Genomic DNA, 23388 nt, shown 5'->3' with positions numbered 1-23388 from the left:
TTTTGTTTTGTTTTAAAGGAAGAAAACATAGCAAACTTTGGTAACACCCAGTACTAACACAGAAGAGTTATTTTCTTTCAAACAGTAACTACTTTTCTGCAGTTCGGTGTATTTTTTTTATTTTTATTATTCTGGGGGTCAACTGGTATTTTGTACTTCAATGGAGAGGACTGGGTCTATTTGAGAAAATAGCACCTGCTAAGGAGAATCCAGACTGACTTATCTTCCGTAAGGTGCCACTTGAAGCTTTTCCACCTAAACTTCTCTAATAACCTCTAGCAGGTAATTATTACATCCAACACTGCCCCCTGGTTAACATATGGATGTACTAGTTTGTTTCGCCTACTAGTTACAGTGAAACGGCCCCTCCAGATGGCGATGCCCCCAGCCAAAGCCGAGCTACCCTCGCCCCGCGCTGTGTGGCTGCACCTAACGCTCTCACCTCCCCACGTTCCTCCTCCTGAAGAAGCTCCGTGCCCTGGGACCAGGCGCGGGCAGTCCCTGCAGTCACTCGGAGGAGGCCACTCCCCTTCCCCGCAGCAGCACAGCCGAGCACACGGCATTTCCCTCACAAATACCGGCCCCGAGCGGCCGAGCCCCCTCCCGGCACCTCCCTGAGGGGCGGTGCCGGCTGCGGGCCCCGCCCGCTCCCGCTCCCCTCTCGCTCCGAGGCTGGGCCGGGCGCCGCTCGGCTTCCTCAGGGCTGGGGCCATGACCCAGGCGGAGAAGGGCGAGGCGGAGAACGGCAAGGACAAGGAGCGCGACCGCGAGCGCGAGCAGCGCGGCGCCAAGCGGCCCATCGTCCCCGCCGCCGTGCCCGAGTCCCTGCAGGAGGTGAGGCCCGGCCGGGCGAGGGGCGGGGGGGGGCGGGGGAGACGGGCCCGGGCTCAGGTTCAGGCACAGGCACCCACTGCGGCCCCGCCGCGCCTTGTGCTTGCTTGCAGCAGATACAGAGCAACTTCATCGTGGTCATCCACCCCGGCTCCGCGACACTGCGCCTCGGCCGGGCCACGGACACGCTGCCCGTGGGCATCCCGCACGTCATCGCGCGGCGGCAGCGGCAGCCCGGGCAGGCGGCCTGCAGGGACAGCTGGCTTCTCAGGGGACGGCCCTCAATGTAAGCCCGGCACCCCAGTGCCCTCCGACCGCGCTAAAACGGGTGTTTGTGGGCGGTATTTCCTGGCCTTTCTGGCTGTGTGACGCGGCTTTTCCCCTTATGCAGATTTTTTCCACAGAACAACACTTCTAAGGACAAACCTTTTCTTTTCCCCCTTTGAACATGCTGTAGATGCCAACTTAACCAAGCCAGTAGATTTGCACCACTTTATGTCATTTCATTTGGTCACAATGAATTAAATTTCATAAATTGATAGAGTGAGAGCTTGTACTCATTGACTTCTCTGCCACATGATCTGCTACCATGCGTACTGTTTGTGTTTATAGAATGACAGCTGCGGAACTAGAATCGAACCCCTCCTTTAGTGATTGCACCCCTTACAACTTGTTTTGTAGTATGGATAACGTAGCTAGTAATATTAGTCTATTCAGAAAATATATGATTTTATTCATAATCAAAATCTATACCATAAATCATTAATCAAATTCACATTTCTAATACTAAAGCTCACTTCTAAATAATTGAGATCTATTTAAACATTTTTTCCTACTTTATATTTTTATATTTAAATAGATAATGTCCAGAGCTCCTCAAACTGGAGATGAAGTCCAGCAGCTGTTACAGTCAATTACAAAAACTCAGGATGACTTTGACAAATAGGTGTCAGGAACTCTAATATAAAAAAGTCCTACCGTCTAGCAACTACAATCATGATTCTCAGTCAATGTTACTAGTTTACAGACTGGAAAGTAAGTATTTTGTTATATATGTCTTTTTGTTGTTTAGAAACCTGAAAGCACTGAGCAGAGACAAAATGGCCTTAAAATGGTGGACCAAGCAATATGGTCCAAAAAGATGTCAAATGGTGCGAGGCGTATACCAGTGTCACCCGACCAGGTAACTCATTCTTAAGATTTTAATAAATTGTTAATTCATGTAATCATTTGATATAATGCTATGTTTTAATGCCCAAGAACAGACATCTGTTATACAGTAGATACAGACAGTGCTATTGTGTGCATTGATAATGAAGATTTGAGAAGATGGTGAAGATGTAAATTGGTTCTTCCGTGTCGATTGCTTTGATTTCTGGTTTTGTTTTGTTTAGCTTTTAAGCATAAAAAGTGACTGGTAAAATATTTATCAACAGCGTTTGACTCGTTTACATTTCAGGCCAGGTCATACAACAGACAGATGCGGCCAGCTATTTTAGATCACAGCTCTGGGGCAAAGTGGACAAACACATCAAATCATCCTGAATTTTTGGTAGGAGAAGAGGTAAGATTCATTTCCCTGCTAAAATGAGGCTATTATTTTTTAATATGGTTATTTAATCAGTAGTACTTTGCTATATAGTAGTATGTATTGAAGAACAATTTAGGCTAAATTTAGCAATATATGAGAAACTTTACTAGGGACTAACTGAATATTATTATTATTCAGCAAGACCAGATGGTTTTTCCTAGGTGCCTAGCAAGTAAACATTTTTTTCAAACTGCAGGATAAACCGTGTCTCTTTCATTCTTGTATTTGTCAAGGATAAGTAAAACATATGTGACTACTCTAAAGCTTCACTTAGTTATTAGAAGCAATAGGGTGGATTCTTTGCTGCTGTAAATCACCATTTCTGTAGGGACTAGGTAAGAACTTTGCCCATGTGGTATAATTCAGAGAAAAGGCAAGAAACTGATTAAAAGGATCAGCACATGGAATCACTGCTCAGTAAGTAGGTATTCATGAACTTCAAAGAGTTTTTAAATTATTTTAGTTATTACTTTGAGATAACAGAAAAAAAGACACTGTTAGAGACTTGATCTTGAAGGTCTTTTCCAACCTAAATGATTCTGCATCCATGGATAGGAAAATTCTGGCAATTTAAACCATGTATTGAATGTTTTTTAATGCAATCTAGACCTGTTAAAAAGAAATCCACTATATTGCTGTTACATTGGTCTCGGTGCTGCTGTATGCCATGTTCTAACTACTTCTGAAATATTATTTTAATATTTATTACTGATTTGGGGAGAAAAGTAACTTCATCTCTTATTTTCAGGCACTATATGTTAATCCACTGGATTCTTATAATATACATTGGCCTATTAGAAGAGGGCAGTTGAACCTCCACGCAGGGCCTGGTGGCTCCCTCACTGCAGTATTAGCAGATCTTGAAGTGATATGGTCCCATGCAATACAAAAATATCTGGAAATACCACTGAAAGACCTAAAGGTGAGCTATAAATGTGTTAGTGTGGCCTGTATCCACTTCTGTAAATGTTGTGATAAAAGAGAATCAACCTGCTATTTACTGGTAGCCTCTTACTGGTAGTTTTCTTAATGGATAGTCTGTCTGGTGACTGTCAGACTGTCTAAGGCTGTCTGCCTGTCTAAGACTTCATTTGGAATTTTGTGTGTTCCTTTAGGACAAAATTTGTTAATAGAACTTCTAGCAAGAAGATCTGGAAATCCTTTATGTAATCAAAGTCCTTTATAGAATCCATCATAGAAATTTCTGTCTTATTTTTTGTATGTTGACTAAAAAGGAGTCAACAGGAATGGGTGTCTAACACTTGCATAATTTCTCTTCCTGGCCAAGTAGGTGTTTTTGCTGTATTTGGTGTACTTGAAAACACTTTAATGACTTAAAAACTGTTAACTTGGTACTTATTCTCAATATTTTTAAAAAATTATTAAAAATGTTCCACCTTCCCATAATTTTGCTTCTTTAGCACCTCATATATTATGCTTTCTTAATTGGCAACAGGTATTCAAACATGCAAAGACAAACTCAGTTTGAGAGCTGACTTACTGTTCTTATATTCAGTACTATAGGTGCATTTTACTAATTCCAGACATCTACAATAAACAGCATGTGAAAGAACTGGTGAATATGATCCTAATGAAGATGGGCTTCTCAGGTAAAACCCTACAGAAGCAAGCACTGAATGATTAATAGCATAAAATTGTGTTGTTTTTTTTTTCCCCTTAAGACACATTTTTGCAGGCCAATCCAGCTTGGCCAGGGCTCACAGCTTTCATCTTTGATATTCCTGTAACTGTTGCCTCTTTTAATAGGGCAAAATGGTTGCCTAGCACTGAAATCATTTTCTAGCTTTGCTATCAGGTATTCCAACTGTGGGCTTCTCACTTCAGCTGAGATAAAAAGGCTGTAGCAAGTCTGATTTCTCAAGTATTTTTAAATGACTGTTTCTAAAATGTACAATGTTATTCTAGAAAAAAACTAGGAAAATGTTTCATATGCATCTTATAACCAAGACCTGGCAATACAAGTTACAAAAACAGGTTGTCTGGCAACAGTGTCCTTAATCTCACAAAATAAGAACATACAAATACAGGCATCCATCCTGGTAGTAGCTTTTTGCAGGACTTCAAGGGTTTACCCAACAAAAACTGTGTTAGTCCTCCACCCAATCATCACTAAATGTACAACCTTTCAGTGGAGACTCAGGCTATGAGTAGATTTTTTAAAGAATTTAAAGACATAAAAGACATTTAAAAGACATGCTTTGAATTCAGAAACGTAGCTGCGGAGCTTGGCGTAAATTGGATATTCTTTTTTCTCATATTGCTAGGAATTGTAGTACACCAGGAGTCTGTCTGTGCTACTTTTGGAAGTGGTTTAAGCAGTGCGTGTATAGTAGATGTGGGAGATCAGAAGACAAGTGTTTGCTGTGTAGAAGATGGTGTTTCCCATCGCAACACCAGGTATCTTTTCATGTGCAGAATTATTACAAGCATGTACTTAGTTACTTACCAAAGACTTGACTTTAAAAATGAGGGAAAACTTTTTACAAATACAGAAAACTTTGCAAATACAGTTGTTTTGTTGTGTTGTTTGTTTTTTTTATGTTGTTGTCATGTGGTTGTTTTGTTTGTTTCATTGTGAGCTATTCAACAAGGTCATCATGTTAGAACATGAACCTTAAAGAATTCTGACATGTTTAAAAGAAGAAAATAGCAGAACATTGTGCTCTGCAAACTATGTGGAAGTCATGATCGTAGTACATCTAAAATGTTGCCTTCATTCCTATGTTTTGCCACTATAAAAGGCCAGTATTACAGAAAATTAATAAAATATTTTTCTTCTCTATTCTTTAGGCTGTGCCTTGCATATGGAGGATCTGATGTGTCAAGGTGTTTTTATTGGCTTATGCAACGAGCAGGGTTTCCATACAGAGACTGTCAGTTAACTAATAAGTTGGATTGCCTTCTGCTTCAGCACCTAAAGGAGACATTCTGTCATCTAGACCAGGTGAGAAAGGAAAATTGTCTGTTCTCTTTTTTTCCTCTACAGAATGCTACTCTGGGAAACCTTTAAGTGAGTCTACAATTGCTAGCAAATGGAAAAAGCGTATAAAATGGTTAGAATATATGCAACAGTTCAGAAGATGCATGCTTTTTTTCAATGCAAGGTGGTGTTTGCACATATTGTGTGCTTTATTTTTAATATAGAATAGTCATCTCATATAGTCCTCTCTAACTGGTATATTTTTAATTATTAGATACAGGAGAGCTGTAGGAAATAGGCTTAATGGGCATAGAAAATGAAATACTGGCAAGAATTGTAGAAGGTTTAGAGCTGAAGTATTTGAAATATGTTTTATTTTTCTTGTAGTTGAAAGGAATCCCAGCTAGTTAGAAAGGAGGTTTATTTGTTCTCATTACTGAAAAAAAGCTGATAGTATTTGCATATATGCTGTTTTTCAGCTTCAGTTTTGTGAGATCTGCCAGCAGGTCTCATTGTTCAAAACACACCATCATTTTAGAGGCTTAAGCACGTGGAAAGGTGTTTTGGTAGATCTTGCTACAAGGAAAAGACTTTAAAAAGGAGTTTGAAGAATAGATTTATGAAATTTAGAACTGTTATTTTTTGTCATTGCCCACAGTTTAACCAGATTGTGCAGCTTGACATAGAGATACAAAAAATACATATATATATTTTTTTAACATTTTTGACTGCAGGATATTTCTGGATTGCAAGACCATGAGTTCCAAATTCGGCATCCGGATTCTCCAGCTCTATTATACCAGTTCCGATTAGGGGATGAAAAATTACAGGTGATTTTTGTAAAAGGGACAAGAAGTATATTCAGTGTTCAGGTTCAGGGCCTCTCTTTGTATTGTCTCCATGCTATTTAGCCTATGTAATTTACATACTGTTTTTTACATATGCTTAATAATAATATTAAAATGAATTACAATATATATGAGCGTGCCTAATGAAGCACAAGGCAATGCACAACATTTCTAACTAGCTTTAGCCAGAAGGTTTGTGAGTTCAATTGAATATGACAATGTTTATCCTTCAAGTGTAAGGAATGAATGCTGATTCTGCAAATTTTTCACTGCACTGAAATTTCTAACTCTGTAACAAACTACATTTGAATCATTTGTACGTCACACAAGGCTGTAAAGAAACCTATGAAACATCTACAAGTATATTCAATGTTTGTTTTTTTTAATTATACAAAACTGAAGACACTAAGCCTTTTATGAAACTACTTGAAAAAATCTGTATTAATTTTGATTTGCAAGAAAACTAAGATAATAGAAGATTTTTCTTTTTTTGTAGTAAATACCAATTTGGTAAAAATGCACATAATAAAATGCCAAATCTCTCATTCTTCAGGCTCCAATGGCTCTGTTTTATCCAGCAACTTTTGGAATTGTTGGACAAAAATGACAACTTTGCAACACAGGTCACAAGGTGACCCTGAAGATCCTCATGATGAACATTATCTGCTAGCCACACAAAGTAAGCAGGAGCAGGTGTGTGAATGCTGGTTTTATTTTTCATTGAGTATTATGTAATTAGGGAATGAAATGAGGACTTAGTACCTCATCTCTGAGACCAAGGTTTGTTATCTGGGTCAGCAGCATTAAAGAACAAATGTAAAGTGAGGAATTACACATGTCTAGACAAGTCCTTAATTAGAACTGTGTATTTTCAGTGTCTAAGGAGACTTCATAATAATGGCATTGATACTTCTGGTGGATTTGAAATTAAAACCCTTACTCTGAAAGTGGGAATCAAAAATTGTATGAGGCAGCAATGCAATGTTTAACTTTTCTGTGCAAAAAGGTGAAGTAGTGGTACTTAATCAAGTCTTTGTACTGTTCTGTAACCTGTTGAAGATCTTTTTCTATTTTTCATAGTTTATATTTAAACTTGTTTTCTTATTTAAGTCTGCAAAAGCTACAGCTGATAGAAAGTCTATGTCAAAGCCTGGTACGTATGAGGGAGACTTGAGAGGCCAAGCCACAGACATTTCAGAGAGGATCTACCCCCAAGAAGTGGAACTGGGATCTTCCCAAAGTGACTGTATGATATCTGGAAATGATTCAGAGGAACCTTTAAGTGCACACATGTCCAGGAAAAACAGCGATTTCTCAGTTTGAAGGCAAAGCCCTAGGCCTTGACAAAGCCATCCTTCATAGTATTGACTGCTGTGGTAAGAAATACGTTTGTATAACTCTGTCAAATTTCTTTTCAGGGTGGATTTAAAGTAACTCCTAGATTTAGGAAAGTAGTATGTATGTCCCTTTATTTTATCATCTCTAGAGTAGCTGCACTGTTAAACTTGAATCTTTGTTGAGTTTTCTTGAGCTCGTTTTTGAAGCTCCAAGGAATAGCAAAAGAATTTTAAAAGTAAATTTTTACCAATTTGTATCTAGTTTGACTTACATTAAGTTCTTTGAAATATAAATACAGGCCCTATTAAAGTTTAAAAATAGATATACTTCTATATATCCATTCCTTCCAGCATCCGATGATACAAAAAAGAAAATGTACAGCTCCATCTTAGTAGTGGGAGGAGGTCTTATGTTTCATAAAGCTCAAGAGTTTCTTCAACACCGAATTCTCAACAAAATGCCCCCTTCTTTCAGAAGAGTCGTTGAAAATGTTGAAGTCATCACAAGACCTAAGGTATAACATTAACTAAGAGCTACACGGTTAGTAAACTAGGGTTGATTGAAATCTTCAAAAGATCTTTAATAATACATTCTTTCAAACCACAGAAAGAATGGTTACACTTTTTTGTGTATTTTTGAGGAGATTTAGGCAAGCTGGCAGCTCATACTATAGCACTGGTATTACAGGCAGGCAATTACAGGTAAAGCAAGATAATTACTGGTATTGATCATGGAAGTGCTTATTAGCTGAGGGCCATGTTCTCAAAGAAGAAATTAGTATGGGTCCATGAAAGTATCTTTCTGCTCAGTAAGGAATTGTTAGGTTTTGGTTTTGTTTTAATTATCATCAGTGTTAAAGTATGGCCATTTTAGCTTGGCTGTAACCAAACAAAATTTGTAAAAAGCAAAGCTTGAGTATTTTTAGAGCATTTGGCCTGCCTGCTTAGGGCAGGATTTTCCTGGCATGTCTAAAAGTCATTTAAAAAGTGACTTTTAAAAACACCTTAAGTATTTTTTTTTCCATTTTTTTTAAAATCTCAATATCATGAAAGTTTTTTCTTCTGAATAATTTTGAAAAACTTTTTCTCCTCTCCTCACTACCAAGATTCTAAGTAATGAATACTGTTGGGAAAAAAAAAAGGAGGCAGCATTTGAGAACTGCGCACAGAGTAGTGACTCTCCCTATGTATTTTAAATTTAGGATATGGATCCCCGCTTAATTGCATGGAAAGGAGGTGCTGTTTTAGCCTGTCTTGACACAACTCAGGAGCTCTGGATATATCAGCGAGAATGGCAGCGTTTTGGTGTAAGAATGTTACGAGAGCGAGCTGCGTTTGTCTGGTAACTGGTATGTTTACAGGAGAGCATGGTTAATCGATCCCCAGATGTCACTTTTTTCCAGTGCAGATGTATTGATTTTCTGCTGATGGTTTATTTTATTAAAACTAACTTCAACTGAGATTTTTCCAATAATGGTGCAAAAATCTTATCGAATGCATATTACTTCAGCATTGCTATAGTTGAACTTTTCAATTGTATGCACTGAATTTAGTGTACAGAATATCACTTATCTCCAGATTCACTGCATTTATATTATGTAGGTTTTAAATATATACACACACAAAAGTGGCACAATGTGGGAATTTGAGATACCATATATTGAAAAGGTCAAGTTTAAGCCAAGATTAATTCCAGACACACATACATATACACAGAAACAACACCTGAAGGGTGCATTCTGTGTGATTAATGCCTTACTCCCATTCCTACACTAATGTTACCAAGAGATAAAATTGTTATACAAATGATCATCATGGAAAAAGTGAAATAGAGAACCTAGACTTCAGTTGCTGTTGTATTTCGCTTCTATAATAATTTATATTATTAAGTGAAAAAACTTATGAAAGTGGAATATATTTTCTTCCCTGGTTTCATAATTAAAATCTCATTTTAGCTTCTCCTTATTTGTGGTAGTGCTCTACTCTTTCCCTATTTAAAAAGGAAATCAATATAATACACCTAGAACTAGATTTATTTTTTATATAGCTATAAATAGCTATTTATATAGCATGGGCTTTTTCTCTGAAATCCTTAAATAAGTGAGGCTTAGTTTATATCTAAGTGCTATTTGTTGTTTTATCTTCTGTAATGAAGACTCCCACCACCTGCAAACGATGCCTTAAATCCCTATCTGCAATTAAAATGTAGGTTAATATTATTAAACCTCTTTCGACAATATAATATCAAAGATAAATGTTTCTGCAAATCACATAAAAAAGAACTGACTTACTTTTAACCTGCTTTCATTAAAAGTTTTAGAGAAAGGATCTCTCTAGTCAAATTATGCTGTAAACTCATCTGAAAATAATTTACTGCAGGCTATAGTTACATTATAATATTTTATTTAAAAGTAGTAACTGTGAGCTCCCTTTATTGAAGATCTCCAGAAAGCATACCATACTTCAGATTTTACTCTGGCAAGGTTACTTGTCAGTGGTGGGTTTGGTTTTGTTTTTCATTTTGGGGGGGGGGAGGGGGGGGGGGGGCGGCAGGCGGGGGTGGATGTCAAGAAAAGGGTCTAGAATTTCAGTTACAGAATTAATTTCTAGGTCACTTGAGGGTGATACAGAAGAGATAGTACGTATGTACAAAGATTTTTTTTTTTTATTTTTTGACCTACAAATATTCTCCACAGCAAAAAATTTCACAACTTTACATCAATGAGTGCTGATGACACCTGGACAACAAGTGAAATGTAAAATCTACTTCATTCTTACAATACCGTATCAATTATACTGTAAATGTGCACTGTATCTCAACAAAGTTACAATCACCAAAACAGCCTCTGAGCCAGACTGCACCACTTCACTGCAGCTGAGGAGTCCACCAGTTAACTTCACAAACTCTGCGCAGGGGAGAGCAGTACTTCTAAATTACTTAGTGAACTACATTCCATTATTTTCACAACCAATTACTTCTTACTGGTTATTTTAGTTGAGAACAAATTTCTTCATTTCATATTGTGGAAATCACTTCTACGTTTTTCACCAGTTAAAATAGAAGTATTTTATTAGTGATTTCTTTCAAGTAAGAAAGCTCATATTAAATTTGTCCCTATTGTACAGCTTTTGTAAGACTAGAGCTTAATATCCAGACAACTATTAATTCTCAATTTCTTGCTATGCACCTAGTTGTATGAAGCAAAAAGGTCTCTATAGAAATTCTTCATGTCCTTCATAAGACAGTATTTGGACAGATATTCAGAGCACTTGGTAAAGTGTCTTGTGCATTCGCCTCATTGAAAGAAACAACCATATATTTTTGCACAGAGGACCGATTTGTCATGTCACTACAGAAGAGGTTAACTGCAAGAGAGAACATGCTTTCTGTGTTACTGTAGTTTCTCACACTTTTACAGGCACTGTCACACGCAGCAGTGGTAGGGTTTGAACTAAGGAAAATCACCCTATCTTCTGCTGCTTTTTGAGCAGCAAGCCATGCTACAGGACCTTTTTCAGCAATTCTCCTTCTCTCCCACAAGTCTAGAATGACATCAGTCTGGCAGCCCTCATGCAGAAATTGAGCAAAAGAAAGGACAGTGTGATAAAGACAAACATCTGGATATATAACCAGTACTTTAACACGTAGTTGTAGCCACACCTGATGGAAGAATTGCCTTCTAAATGTATCTGCTTAACAAAAAAGACACCATATGCTCTCTTAAAATGTCAGTGTTTCTAGAAACAATGAAAACAAAATTTGAATGGCATTCTCAGTATGAAGGGGTTGACTGCAGCCTTGCATTATAGACTGGTGTGAAGAATAGAATGTAGCAGAAGGATACTGTTAGTCCTTCTGCAAAACTAATACTGTGAATAAAGGTGCTAAGCAAAGAAAAACAGCAAAACTATAGGAAACATCAGCTGGGTTATTGCAAAAGAAGAAATGGCAAACCAAAAATTGTCCACACTATGTAATTTACTGTTTCATAAGTGTTTAAGAAATTGAGTATCTATTCTCCACTTAGGAAAGAAACAGTGGAAGGAAAAAGGGTAGTCTTACATTAGTGAAAAGTGTGGTAGAATAACAGAGACTACAGAGCAGAACAACTGGGCCAAGGACCAGACTGCACCAAGTCTTTCAGGGGTTTTACTGCAGCTTATCCCTGGTATGGTCCTGTGGCTTGCATACCCACTAGTGGTTGCACTACATTAGATTCTTTAGAGCCTGTCTTCCAGTTCAATTTCACATGTGAGAATCAAGGCCACACTCCTCAACTACGCAGCGATATGAACCAAACTGTAATGAGTATGGTGGGTGATTCTCCTGAAAAGCACAATATTGATTTAAAATAAAGCATTAATGGAGACTTACCTGGAGTTTCTTAAACAACCTTGAGACTATCTATTACGATACGTCCTAAAAGGTGGTGACTTTTGTACGATCTATTTCATCTAAAAGGATAGGGTTGCAAAAATCACAAAATCAACAGGAATTACTGAAATACTGAACTTCAAAAAAAAAAAAAGAGAACTCTTACCTTGCTTTGTAAGGATACAAACTACCACAGCAATAACAGATACAACTGCAAGTACGGCAGCAAGGAGAAGACAAATCTTCCAACTGAATTGATTGTTAGGATCTCTGGGGAAAAAAAAAAGAAACAGTTTCAAACAAGTCTTGCATAGCTGAAAAAATCTGTCTCCAGTTAATGAATTACTGAAATGAACATTTCTAGTGTCCATACTTGGAAGAAGAATCGTGATAAAAGGTAACGCAAAAGACCTAATAATCACACTGACAACAGCATAGTTGTGTACTGAGTTACTTGATTTCCTTCCCTATTTTTAAACAAAAAAACAGTCTGAACCTATTTCCTTAGACTTCCTTCCATGTTTTTGGAACGCACCTCCTCCTGCAACCTCTCATTACTTGTTTTCTCTACCCTTTTGTTGAGTTTTGCCATAAGCGATAGTTACTAAGTAATCTCTGAACTGCAGCATTACTGACTGTATTAAGTTTAAAACTTCAACTTTAAAGAGAGGGAAGATGTAAGGCAAAGTTTACCAAGGCCAGTGTGTATAAAATTACCTTAGACTGAAGTCACCTGCTTTTTCAGAGGTTTTTGATGCTGTTGTGGTTTAACCCAGCAGGCAACTAAACACCACACAGCTGTTTGCTCACTTCCCACAGTCGGACAGGAGGGGAGAATTGAAAGAATGGACAAAGTGCAAGAACTCGTGAGTTAAGATAAGGACAGTTTAATAAGAAAGGGAAAAGGGGAAGAAAAAAACCACAATATTTAAAAACACAATTGCTTGCCACCCAACTGGCCAATGCCCAGCCAGTCCCTGAACAATGTCAGCCCCTTAGCCAAATCCCCCAGTTCCATTGTTCAGCACAATACCACGTGGTACGGAATAGCCCTGTGGCCAGTCTGGGCCAGCTGTCCTGGTGCTCTCCCTTCTCAACTTCTTGTGCACCCCCTGCCCCCTTGCTAGCAGGAGGGATGTAGCTGAGCACTGCCCAGCAATAACTAAAACATCCATGTGTTACCAGCATTACTTTCATCTAAAATCCAAAACAGCACCATACAAGCTACTAGGAAGAAAAATAACTATCCTAGCCAAAACCAGGACAGACATTCAAATGTTTGTTTACCAAAACATTTATTTTCCCAGATTTTGTCAAACATACCATGGAAAATCTGCTGAATGTACATAATACAACAGAAAACATTGAACAGTTGCTGATAAGTTTGTGACTTGGAAATGATAAACACTCACCTAACCGTTGTCTTTCATCTGTACACAGTTTGATAGGTTTTCTGTAGGCCTTGGGCAGTCATATCCCCACTTACCAAAATAAGGAAATATCTGGGGGAGGAAAAAAAAGGAAAAAAGTAGAACAATTCCAGTACACAATTAAATGGAAGTTCTGCACAGATTAACACCTTTCATATATTTTCTTTGGTGTTAGGGTTTAGTCTCCTTGGAAGAATAGTGCTTCCTAAAACAAGATTTTCTTGAAAGATATTTTCCTTACTAATATATAAATAACAATAAAGAAGAGACATTCATGAGATAAGTAAGAATTTAAGAAGATTCAGCGTGAATATATTAGGTATGTTTGCTTTAAGCTTTATAGCACACAAACACTACTGAACAATACAGTCTCCAATTACCACAGTGAGATGAGGCATGATGTCTATCAATCCATAATCAAAAAGCCATTTTAATAAGAAAAAATTATGTACAATGCTATAGTTGCATCTTGTTTGATAGCCAGAATCGATATAACTCTTCACATTAGCTATACACAAGCAAATATTCTGTTCACAGAAAACAAATCCAAAATTTTACTTACCTCTACAGAAATATCAGTGCTCTCATCACTCCCTAGTATCCTCACAGAAATTCTGCTTTCATTTATCTAATCATAAAATTCCAAAGAAGTGTCCAAGAGGGAGGAAAAAGTCAAAGACATTTATTACAAAAGGAGTCATTAGTAAGTTAAATTACAGGTAATAGTTAACTGCGTTTCAAATCACATTTAATAGGTGGTATTATATATGTTTTAATGTCTCTATCATTATTACATGCAGTGTATCTGTTTATCTTTAAATGCAGTTAATAAAACAAATAATATCATAGTGGAAAATGCAGGCAAGGATGAGTTTCATATTAGTTAAGCCTAAGTAACTAGTGACTATATATCTTCTTATATTTTCATATATTTTATTAAGCTCACAATGAATGAAATCATTTTGTTTAAAAACATCATAAAAAATAAAAAAGACCATCTCAAAAAGTGAAAGAATGTATTGGAACAGTGGAGTGCGGCACTTTGGAACAGTGGAGCACAACTGTGATAGTAGAGAACTTACAGGATGCTGCTTTCAATATATTATGATTTAACAGAAAATTACTTTTGCTTCCACGTTTTTTTCAAGAAGTACTTCATAATTTTGGCACTCATAAAGCAGAATTAAGTATTCAAGCCCAAGACTGCTTGTTGTAAAATTCACTTCTAATCCTGTCTCTATTTTACAGACAGTTACATTTGGATTCCACAAACTTCCTGAGGGTTGAAAATATTTCAGGTTTTTTTTTGTTTGTTTGAATAACTAAGTGATGAAATGGATGTCTGCTGTAAATGTGCTTGTGATAGGCAATGAACACCCTGCAGATGGCAGCTTATGACCTAAGAGAGTGTTTGTGCCTTGGAAGAGGGCAGGTCAGAAGTGTTAGTTACAAGGAGACCCTGCAGCTGCTTCGGGTACAACAGGTACTGTCACTTGAAAACATATGTGCTACAACTAGCCCATAAATGCTCCAACAGATTGGGAAGCAGTAGTACTTAGTATTAATGACAAGTCTGAATGCCAAAATCTGCAAGGAATTTTAGTCTATTAAATAAAGTACTTTTTTCATGTCATAGTGTATCTACCAGTAACTAAACTAAATTCATTATCTCAGAGAAACCAAGAAAACTTCTCAATCACATTTTCATGGACTAAAATATGGCATTATTATCTAAATTAAACTGTGCAGAATTCTCAAAATTCCCATCTTAGGGCCATGGAATATAATATACAGAAAAAAAACATAAGTAGATCTTAGATTATACTCAGTATGCAGGCAAAGATGATCATGTAAAACTTGTGAAGTGTTATTTTTCCCCTCTTCAGATGTCTCTATATGCATACATTGCACTTACCCATTTCAATACAACTTTTGCTGTATTTCATTACGTTGTCATTACAGCCTGTGAATGTAAATGGATATTTAAAATTTTAGCAAATGCTTGCATAATGTGTGTACATTTTCACTAAAGTCCATCAAATTAGCCATAAGTGAATCCTTATGCACAATGCATTTTAAAATGGACAGTTAGCAATAAGTACTAGCCTATGTAGTTCCTGCTCCATGAACAGTGGCTTAGTGGTTTTGTCTGATTTTCTATTACCATCCCTACTTTTATTGTCACCTCAAACACACACACAAAATGTACTCCACTTACCTATCTTCCTAGAGAGCTGCCTAAAATGTGATGGTGATAACTAAGGCATTCAAGTTTTTTTAAAAAAAAAGTCCCAGTGAAATCCCAGTGCTCTTTCTTGTGGCATCAAAAGCTTGTTTACAAATGATTCACTTATCTTACTGCAGATTAAAGGAAACCAGAAGAAATAACATCCTACTAAGTCTGCTGCGCTTATTACCTCTCCATCTCCCAACAATCCAACTCAAAACAAGAAAGAAAATTGTTATAAACAGATACAACCTATTTCAAACAATACTAATATAAGCCTTTTTAGGAAGAGAACATGTTCTGGCTGGAAGAGTGCTATGCATACAGCAGCAGTGCCTTGATCCAGATATGTGAAGTCTTGAAGGGAGGCATAACGAATACAGCTGTCTTTTAAGAAGGACAGCACTTGTCCTCCTAGACAGCTGTCCTGGAGGACAAGCACCAAGCTGGTCTTTGTCTTTGTGTGTGGAGACAGTTCAATAGTTATTGGACAAAATGACCAGAACAACACGTTCTTTAAAGCACCTCTGAATCTACGGTCTGCCTTACAACTTCAGAGGAATAATAATATTCCTGATTAATGTTGTACAAAAAACTACACTGAAGAACTATACAGTTAAAAATGCAAATTATTTTAAAACTGACAGCAGAACAAATATTTTCTTTACAATTATATCAATCCATTGCTAAAAGGAAAGTGGCAAGGAAATACAGAAACAAAACAAGCCTGGGGGAAAACAAAGTGAAAAGAAACAGTGCTAAGGAACTGCCTGCATCTGAGTACACAGCTTTGATAATGGTGTGTCTATAGGGTACCATGTAGATTTCAAAACACATTTAAAACAGAAGCCATTTCTGACCTCATTAAGGAAGACTGTGCAACATCATGGGTGGAAAAAGAAAGTAGTATCATTACCAGAGAATTCTTGGTAAATTACCTGGTGTAGTTAGCAAAAGGGATTTCGATGGAAAAATCATCATTTATATTTGCTGGGGGTAGATTGTAAGCCTGGATGAAATATTTTGTTTCCGGTTCTACAGGGAATCCAACGTAATAGAACTGCCACTAAAATAAAAATGAAGAAAAGTTCACCTTGAGGACTTCATACTTAGAAATATGTATACTATTATAGTGGGACTAGGTTTAATGGAGAATTTATATAAATAAGTATCTGCTAACAGATAGGTGCACATAAGAAGACAAAAATAGTTTTTTTGGGAGAAGAGAATTCTGAACTCAGAGACTGCAACAAGTTACAAAGTATCAGTGTAATAATTACACATGCACAATTATAGCTTGCAGCCAATATGGGATAATTTTAATTATTTCAGCCCACAATGAAGGACAGCTGCTCCCTATCACACCATCCTCTGTCCTAGATCATCCAATGACAGCTCATGTATTTCTGGCTTATGTCACCCTAGCTCTAAGCATTCACTTGAGAACAGAAGGAGAGGTAAGTCATGGAAAAGAGACAGGCCAATTTTCTTATAGCTTTGTTCTCCATCTTCCAAAACACATGGCTAAGAATCCTATTTCAGTAAAAATCTTAAGTATCAAGGTTCAATTTTTCCTTTTCTAGGTCCGTTTTTATTATCTTCAGCAGAAGGGACATTTCTAGTGCATATTTTTAAATGTCACTTCCCTTTTCCCAAAGTAAGGCAGATGAAGAAAACTGCTTGAAAATTTCTTACTCCTTGATTACCAGCTGCAGTTTGACTTTGAAACTTTTCCGTATAATAGCATCGAATACACTGAAAATGTTCAATAATTCCTTTGCTGTTCACAGAGATCTTTGTGGCTGTCAGTTCTTTGACATTGGCTTGAAGTGAAACAGACATAGTAAAAAAGATCAACAAAATATAAAAATGGTTTCATCTCATAGAACATTAAACAGAGAAAGCTTCTGTGGCAATAGATTCTCTGAATAAGATGTTGCAATGGTAAAATTTGCCATGGTACTTGATCTTTTGGCCTGTTTACAGAACTAACACCAAGGTCTGTCACACCTTTCCCAGTTTTATCCAGTTTATTCCATGTTCATCTCATGAAAACAAAAAAAAAGTCGGTTATTAAAGCATAAAATATCTAAATTATAGTCTCTGTATTTCAGCTCTCTGCTCAGTCACAGGAATAACTTCATTTTGTACCTGTGCCTGTCCTAGGAGATCTGGTAAAGTGGTTTTCAGTCTTGTCATTGCAGACATAAAAACATCCCACCGGAGGCAGAAAATCCTTTATAAAATATTTTATATTCTAACAAGGGAAGTCCCAGATCTGGGAACCAGAATTCATAATTCTGCTGGGGAAAAACGGTCTCTGCAATTTTATAGCATATTCTAATTTCTCACCGTCCATACAATATAAATTATGTTAATATCCCTTCCACTCCACAAACAACTACTACCTTCTCTATCTTGTTGATGCTCTCCTCGCTAGACTCCAATCATTTTTTTCCCAGCTCTTTTTTTTTTTTTTTTTTTTTTTACCTTTGCCATCCACTGCTTTTGTTTCTAACAGGAACAAAAGTTTGATGCCCAAAAACTTAGCTATTTTTTCCAATGTATTATGTTTGCCTACAAGTCCTGCCTGTGGTTGCCAGTGGCATAGTATCTTGTGTATTTATGACTGCAACCAAGTCATTGCTTTACTGAACATGTGGGTTCAGTACTTTAGTACTTTCAGTACTTTACTGAACATGTGGGGTGGCAGTATTCACTGCAACAATTCACCCAGAGTCACAAAGTCAGGTAACGCATCAATCAACCCAGGAGACAACATGCCTCTATTGATCTGGAAGCACATAGGTTTGTACTCACCAATCTCTTTAGAACAATTAACTTTCATTCTTAAACCTCTATGGTTAAACTGAAAGGCAGCAGGATACCTTTTGTTTGCTCATGGCATGTGTCCGACATTACCCTCTGCAGTTCATTTTCTCACTCTCCTTAGGATCACCACCAGCCACTTGAACAAAAAAAACTACCATCTGTGCTGAGACTCCAACTTATATTCATGAAATAGGAATGGAATTGTGTTTCAACTTGTTTTTCAACCAATACAGCATTGAGATTATGAAGATCTGCTGGTGCAACATGGTACTGCTTCCTCAGCTCAGGAACAGGACCTTCTGAAGAAAGAGAACCAGGAATTAGAAGAGACAGATCATAGCCAACGTATTCCCCACCTGTCCATCAGACTCTGGAGTGCATTTTTACTTGACACTGGGAGTGGAAGGAAGGAAAAAAAAATACACTTTGAATCTTGAATTTCAGTATCTGTTTATGAATACCACAGCCTTTCTTCTCCCATGTACCTTCTCTCTTTTAGAAAGAGAAAAATTTCTGTAAAAATGGCAAAATAAAGAGTCTGATTTTTATCCCCCTTCTTGTTTGTCTAGATGAAAGTTATTTGTCTTAAGCTGCAGTCTTTGATGTCAATGATAAAAATCAAATCAGGTAAAATATAATCAGATAGTAATCTTAGCTTAAGTTTGTAGATCACGCATTTTTGGGATTTTTTGTATATCAGTTATCTCTTGTTATAAGTAGGGTGAAAACATTTCTTGAACAAGAAACTAAGCCATGCTTTTTAAAAGGAGTGCTTTGCAAAACGCAATAGCCCTGGACCTCATGAACTCATCCTGACTCCCTGGTAACACAACGAGCCAAAACGAACCGTCAGAACTCAAGTGTTCTGTTGGGTGGACAAGCAGCTATGCAATAAACATGAACCTCCTCTCCCACAGAACTGAACAATGCCCCTTAGCACAGTAATTCTTCCAGGATAAGTTGTGAAGCAACTAGAAATCCATCTGAGAAGGAAGGTAAGTGCCTGAGAGCATTAAGGTGTGAAAAACAAATTTAACTAGATCCTACTACATCAGAGAGAAAGTACAAAAAAGTAATAATAATAATAAGTAACACAAGTTCTAGATATGTAAACATGTAAAGAAAGGATGCCACTTAAATGACTGTGGCAAACACAGGTGGGAAATCAGATTTTTAAACTTTATTTCTACATACCTGTTTCTAAGCCACACAGAAGGGACTGTAAGAAAGAAATGTAATCTTATTTTTCTTAAATGCATAAATTAAGCAATCATGCCTACATAAAGACATTTCTCTGTGACCTTTATTTGCAAAACCACAAATTTAAAGAAATAACATTAATTTGAAGGCAGAAATCATACTTCCAGTTTCCTCTATTTATAGGTATCACGTTGAGCTGTTAAAAAATACATAGCAAAATAAATTGTTTTTATTTTGCACATCCATTGGGATTTGGTTTTGTGTCTAGCTTTACTCTTATACACCTGGTTTCTTCTTGCAGCAAACACACACGAACACAGGAAAAAAAAAAATCCATATTATTTGAAGGGGTTTTTGTTTGTTTGTTTTATTAAAGTCAGAGCACAATAACTTAGGTTTCTCTCAGAAGCATCATAATTATTTAGTTATTGCAAAAATAATTTCCGGTAAAATCCTGAGCCCATACACAAAGTGTACGAGTGGGTCCCCAGGTAACAAATGGTCGAGGGGCATACAAAGCAGCAACAAGATCACCGCAAGCAGCATGCCAAGATTCAGTCACAACTCAGCAATTACCTAGCTACTGGTAGGCTTGGTTGTTTTGTTTTGGATAATGGTGTTCAGAGGCTTCAGCACAGAAACTGAAAGAATAGAGGCAGATCAACTCAGACCCTTGAATTTGCTTATTATGTAGACATCTTGGGAAACAGGTTAATTTATATTTGTGTAATGTTTATCAAAAGCATCTGGGCTATAAGGACAAATCATAAGAAAAAGATTGTATCAAAATTTCTGAATATTTTACGTACATAGCCTAAGAGAATTTTTGCAACAACAGGCAAGAGTCAATGTTTTGGCTCTACACTACCATCTCATTCTTGAGAGGAGAGCTGTCACCCTTTGTTTTAAAAGATGGATTATCATCTTTAAAACACTGATGGCTATCGACATTTAAGTCTTGTTTGTCTTTGAGTCTAACACTGAATGAGAAGCTACCTTGATATAACAAACACTTTGAACTCAATAATTTTCCTCCTTCCCAGTCCTTTGGGACAACTGTATTCTTTAAAGGTATTCTTTTCTTCTCCTCACAAGGATTTTAAAGGAAAGAAACCTGATTAATAAAGCTGGACATAGCACCTATGGATTCAAGCCATTAACCCACACAGGATTAGAAGTAACAGAACTGTAGCCAGTGTCTGTAGCCACAGTAGCATCCATTTTCTTTCTAGTGCATGAAGAATCAGCTTCCTTTTATGTCTTCAATTCAGTGTGAGAAGCTGTTATTCTGCTTTTGATGCAGAATAGACAGGAGAAAGGAAGGTGCATTATTTTCCCACTGATATCTTACCGGCTTAGCTTGTTCACCACCACTACAGCTTTTCATTACCAAATTCAGCAGGACACAGGCTGCCAGATTGATCTCCGCTGATAAAAATGATACAAACTCTTCGATCTGGGCAGAATCATCTTTTCTTCTGAAAACCAACTTTGCTATAAATCATTCGTAGCCCAAGCTGTGTGCTGAGAATTTTAGTTATCCTTGTGCTTCCCCCCACCCACACACCACAACATCTCTCCCATCAGCAAATTTCCAAAGTACTACAAGAAAAACTTAATGCACTTAGGCTGAAAGTCAGTAAATGAATACGGAAGGGCATACCTTGCAATATGGAGAGAAACACACAGATGACAGCACAACACAAAACATGTTTACAGAACAGACGTTAGACAACACACATCTACTCCCTTGTATGCTTAACGCCTCTATAACTCTAAACTTTAGTAAAGAGGAGATTGGAATGATAAAATGGAATTACTTACAGTTTCTACCCTTTTGCCACTTCCTCTGAAAATTAATACTGCTGTTACAAAAAGATGTGAAATACAGCACGCAATGACAAGTACCCACTTCTCAATGTAACATTTTTTTCAGCGTTAATGTCTGTTTTATATTAAAATAATGGCTTGATAATCAGCCTTACTTCCCTTAAAGTAAGCTCTTTTTACATATATTTTTCCTCCTACTTTCACAAACAGTTCATTTCTTTCCTTTACTCTTTAAGTTAGGATATTTGGTCTGCGTATTAGGCAGGTGCTGCCGCTGCTGCTTGATTTTACCTGCAATTATTCCCACAAATTTAGCAAAAATGTGAAACATCAACTTGCTCTCAACTGAAATGGAAATTCAAGGATGCAAACATACTCCTAAGAGCAACAGTTAGCCATAACACTTTTAATGAAACATACTGCTGTGAAATTTTGAGTCTCTTTAAAAGATTACAAAATTAAGGTAAAAATACTATTCTATTTTATGCTTTTATGTACTTTTCATCATAAAGGATTTTAAAGTGCTTTAAAGAAATATTTAGATAGTATAGCCACTTTCAAGCTTTAATAGTTGGCAAAAAAAATTAACTATACTTTGTCAAAGAGATGATTATACATTTTGTGAGATCAATGGAGATAAAAAGTATTGGTGCAGAAATAAAAGGATGATATTTATTCTGAATTTTACATGTTCACTACAGCAGTATTTGAACTGTTTAGTAAGAATCATTTAAGAAACACATTCATTAACATTTAATGCCCAAGTACAAATGAAACAATGGAAAAAGGAATCTGAGAGGAGTAAGGGAAATCCTGGCGCTTGGGGAAGGATCAGTGCATAGGAGGGGGCTCTACGTCAGTGCAACAGAAGGGAACTGAAAATATCCAGATAATGATGTGACTGTGACAGAAGAAAGTCGTGGGTTAGTTTGCTGAGCCAAGGACAGAAACAGCGATGCTCTGAGTAGCCAGGCATTGCTATTTTCTACAAATCAACAACAAACCCATAAAATACTGGCCACCTGCAGGAGGAGCCCTTGCCAAGATGTGGGAAACTTCTCCATTTTTCTCATCTTCAAAACACCAAGACAAACAGAACATGGTGCTACAGATCTGTCCATCGCTAACTGCTGAAATTACTGCTTGCCTCAAAAACAAAAACCCACCACCTCTTTTTAAAATGATATCTTAAAGAAGGAAATAAATTATTGAGCATCAGGAAGCAAGAATAGAAAGGAGAGGCAGGAAGGAATCCTCGAGTCCAAGGCAGACACAAATTCCTTCCTGAGAGAATGGCTGGGTGAGCTGCTGAATCTAATAACTATTTCTAACTGCCTTTACTGTAATTGCTGGATACTTTTAATTATGCAGTTGAGAGTCTGTATAATGAAGATAACATGATTTCGACTTTCAAAGTGTTTTGAACATGAGAGCTGATCCTCAGATCTAAGTATGCTCAGAAGTATGGTTATTGTACTACACTACACAGAACTTTGCCGCAACGGTTTTTTCTCCCTTCTCCATCTTGCAGTTATCAAGGTGCTGCAAAAATGCTCATAACCATGCAAATCTCTGTAGTTCACATAAATATTGATTTAAAAAAAAAAAACTTGGCAAAGTGCCACACAAAGAGAATGTAATGCACTTCTAACTGGAAAGAAAACAGTGAATATTCTAGATTTTATAGCATCCCTATAGGAAACATGGGATTCAAGTGAAATATAAACATGGGGATCGAAAAAAATTAGTGGAAGGTTTGAAACAGTACGACATCATGTAGTTTGTTTCTGCTAAGAGTGAACAGAAGAACTTCCATCATTAACAGCCAGACACGAACAAGCACAACGTTATGGATTAAAGCTTGGCTTTTCTGTCTGAAGTTTTCCCTTGCACGCAATAAGAAAAGTTTAAACAAGACAGCAGGCCAGAAAGTGCCAGAAGTTTTA

At 37.1% G+C, this 23388-nt stretch overlaps 2 protein-coding genes across 2 annotated transcripts; one reads left to right on the top strand and one right to left on the bottom strand.

Moving 5' to 3' along the window:
- The first annotated feature begins 624 nt into the window (after positions 1 to 624).
- Positions 625 to 18959, top strand: ACTR8 (actin related protein 8). The gene is given in 16 exon segments (XM_035558332.2): positions 625 to 834; positions 945 to 1121; positions 1904 to 2014; positions 2291 to 2395; positions 3171 to 3344; positions 3939 to 4032; positions 4708 to 4840; positions 5234 to 5387; positions 6098 to 6193; positions 6765 to 6807; positions 6810 to 6904; positions 7322 to 7510; positions 7512 to 7587; positions 7900 to 8063; positions 8751 to 8897; positions 18534 to 18959. Coding segments are annotated over 15 exon segments (1878 nt in total). The 5' UTR covers positions 625 to 711; the 3' UTR covers positions 8895 to 8897; positions 18534 to 18959.
- On the bottom strand, positions 10650 to 18499 carry IL17RB (interleukin 17 receptor B). Its single transcript, XM_050712814.1, is given in 8 exon segments — positions 10650 to 11238; positions 13341 to 13425; positions 14478 to 14629; positions 15269 to 15316; positions 16519 to 16552; positions 16554 to 16646; positions 17276 to 17403; positions 18469 to 18499. Coding segments are annotated over 8 exon segments (1026 nt in total). The 3' UTR covers positions 10650 to 10783.
- Positions 18960 to 23388: the final 4429 nt, after the last annotated feature.

This window comes from Cygnus atratus, chromosome 10, assembly GCF_013377495.2.
Source record: "Cygnus atratus isolate AKBS03 ecotype Queensland, Australia chromosome 10, CAtr_DNAZoo_HiC_assembly, whole genome shotgun sequence".
In the NCBI taxonomy this organism is placed as follows: Eukaryota; Metazoa; Chordata; class Aves; order Anseriformes; family Anatidae; genus Cygnus; species Cygnus atratus.
This window is presented reverse-complemented; position numbering and strand designations above follow the sequence as displayed.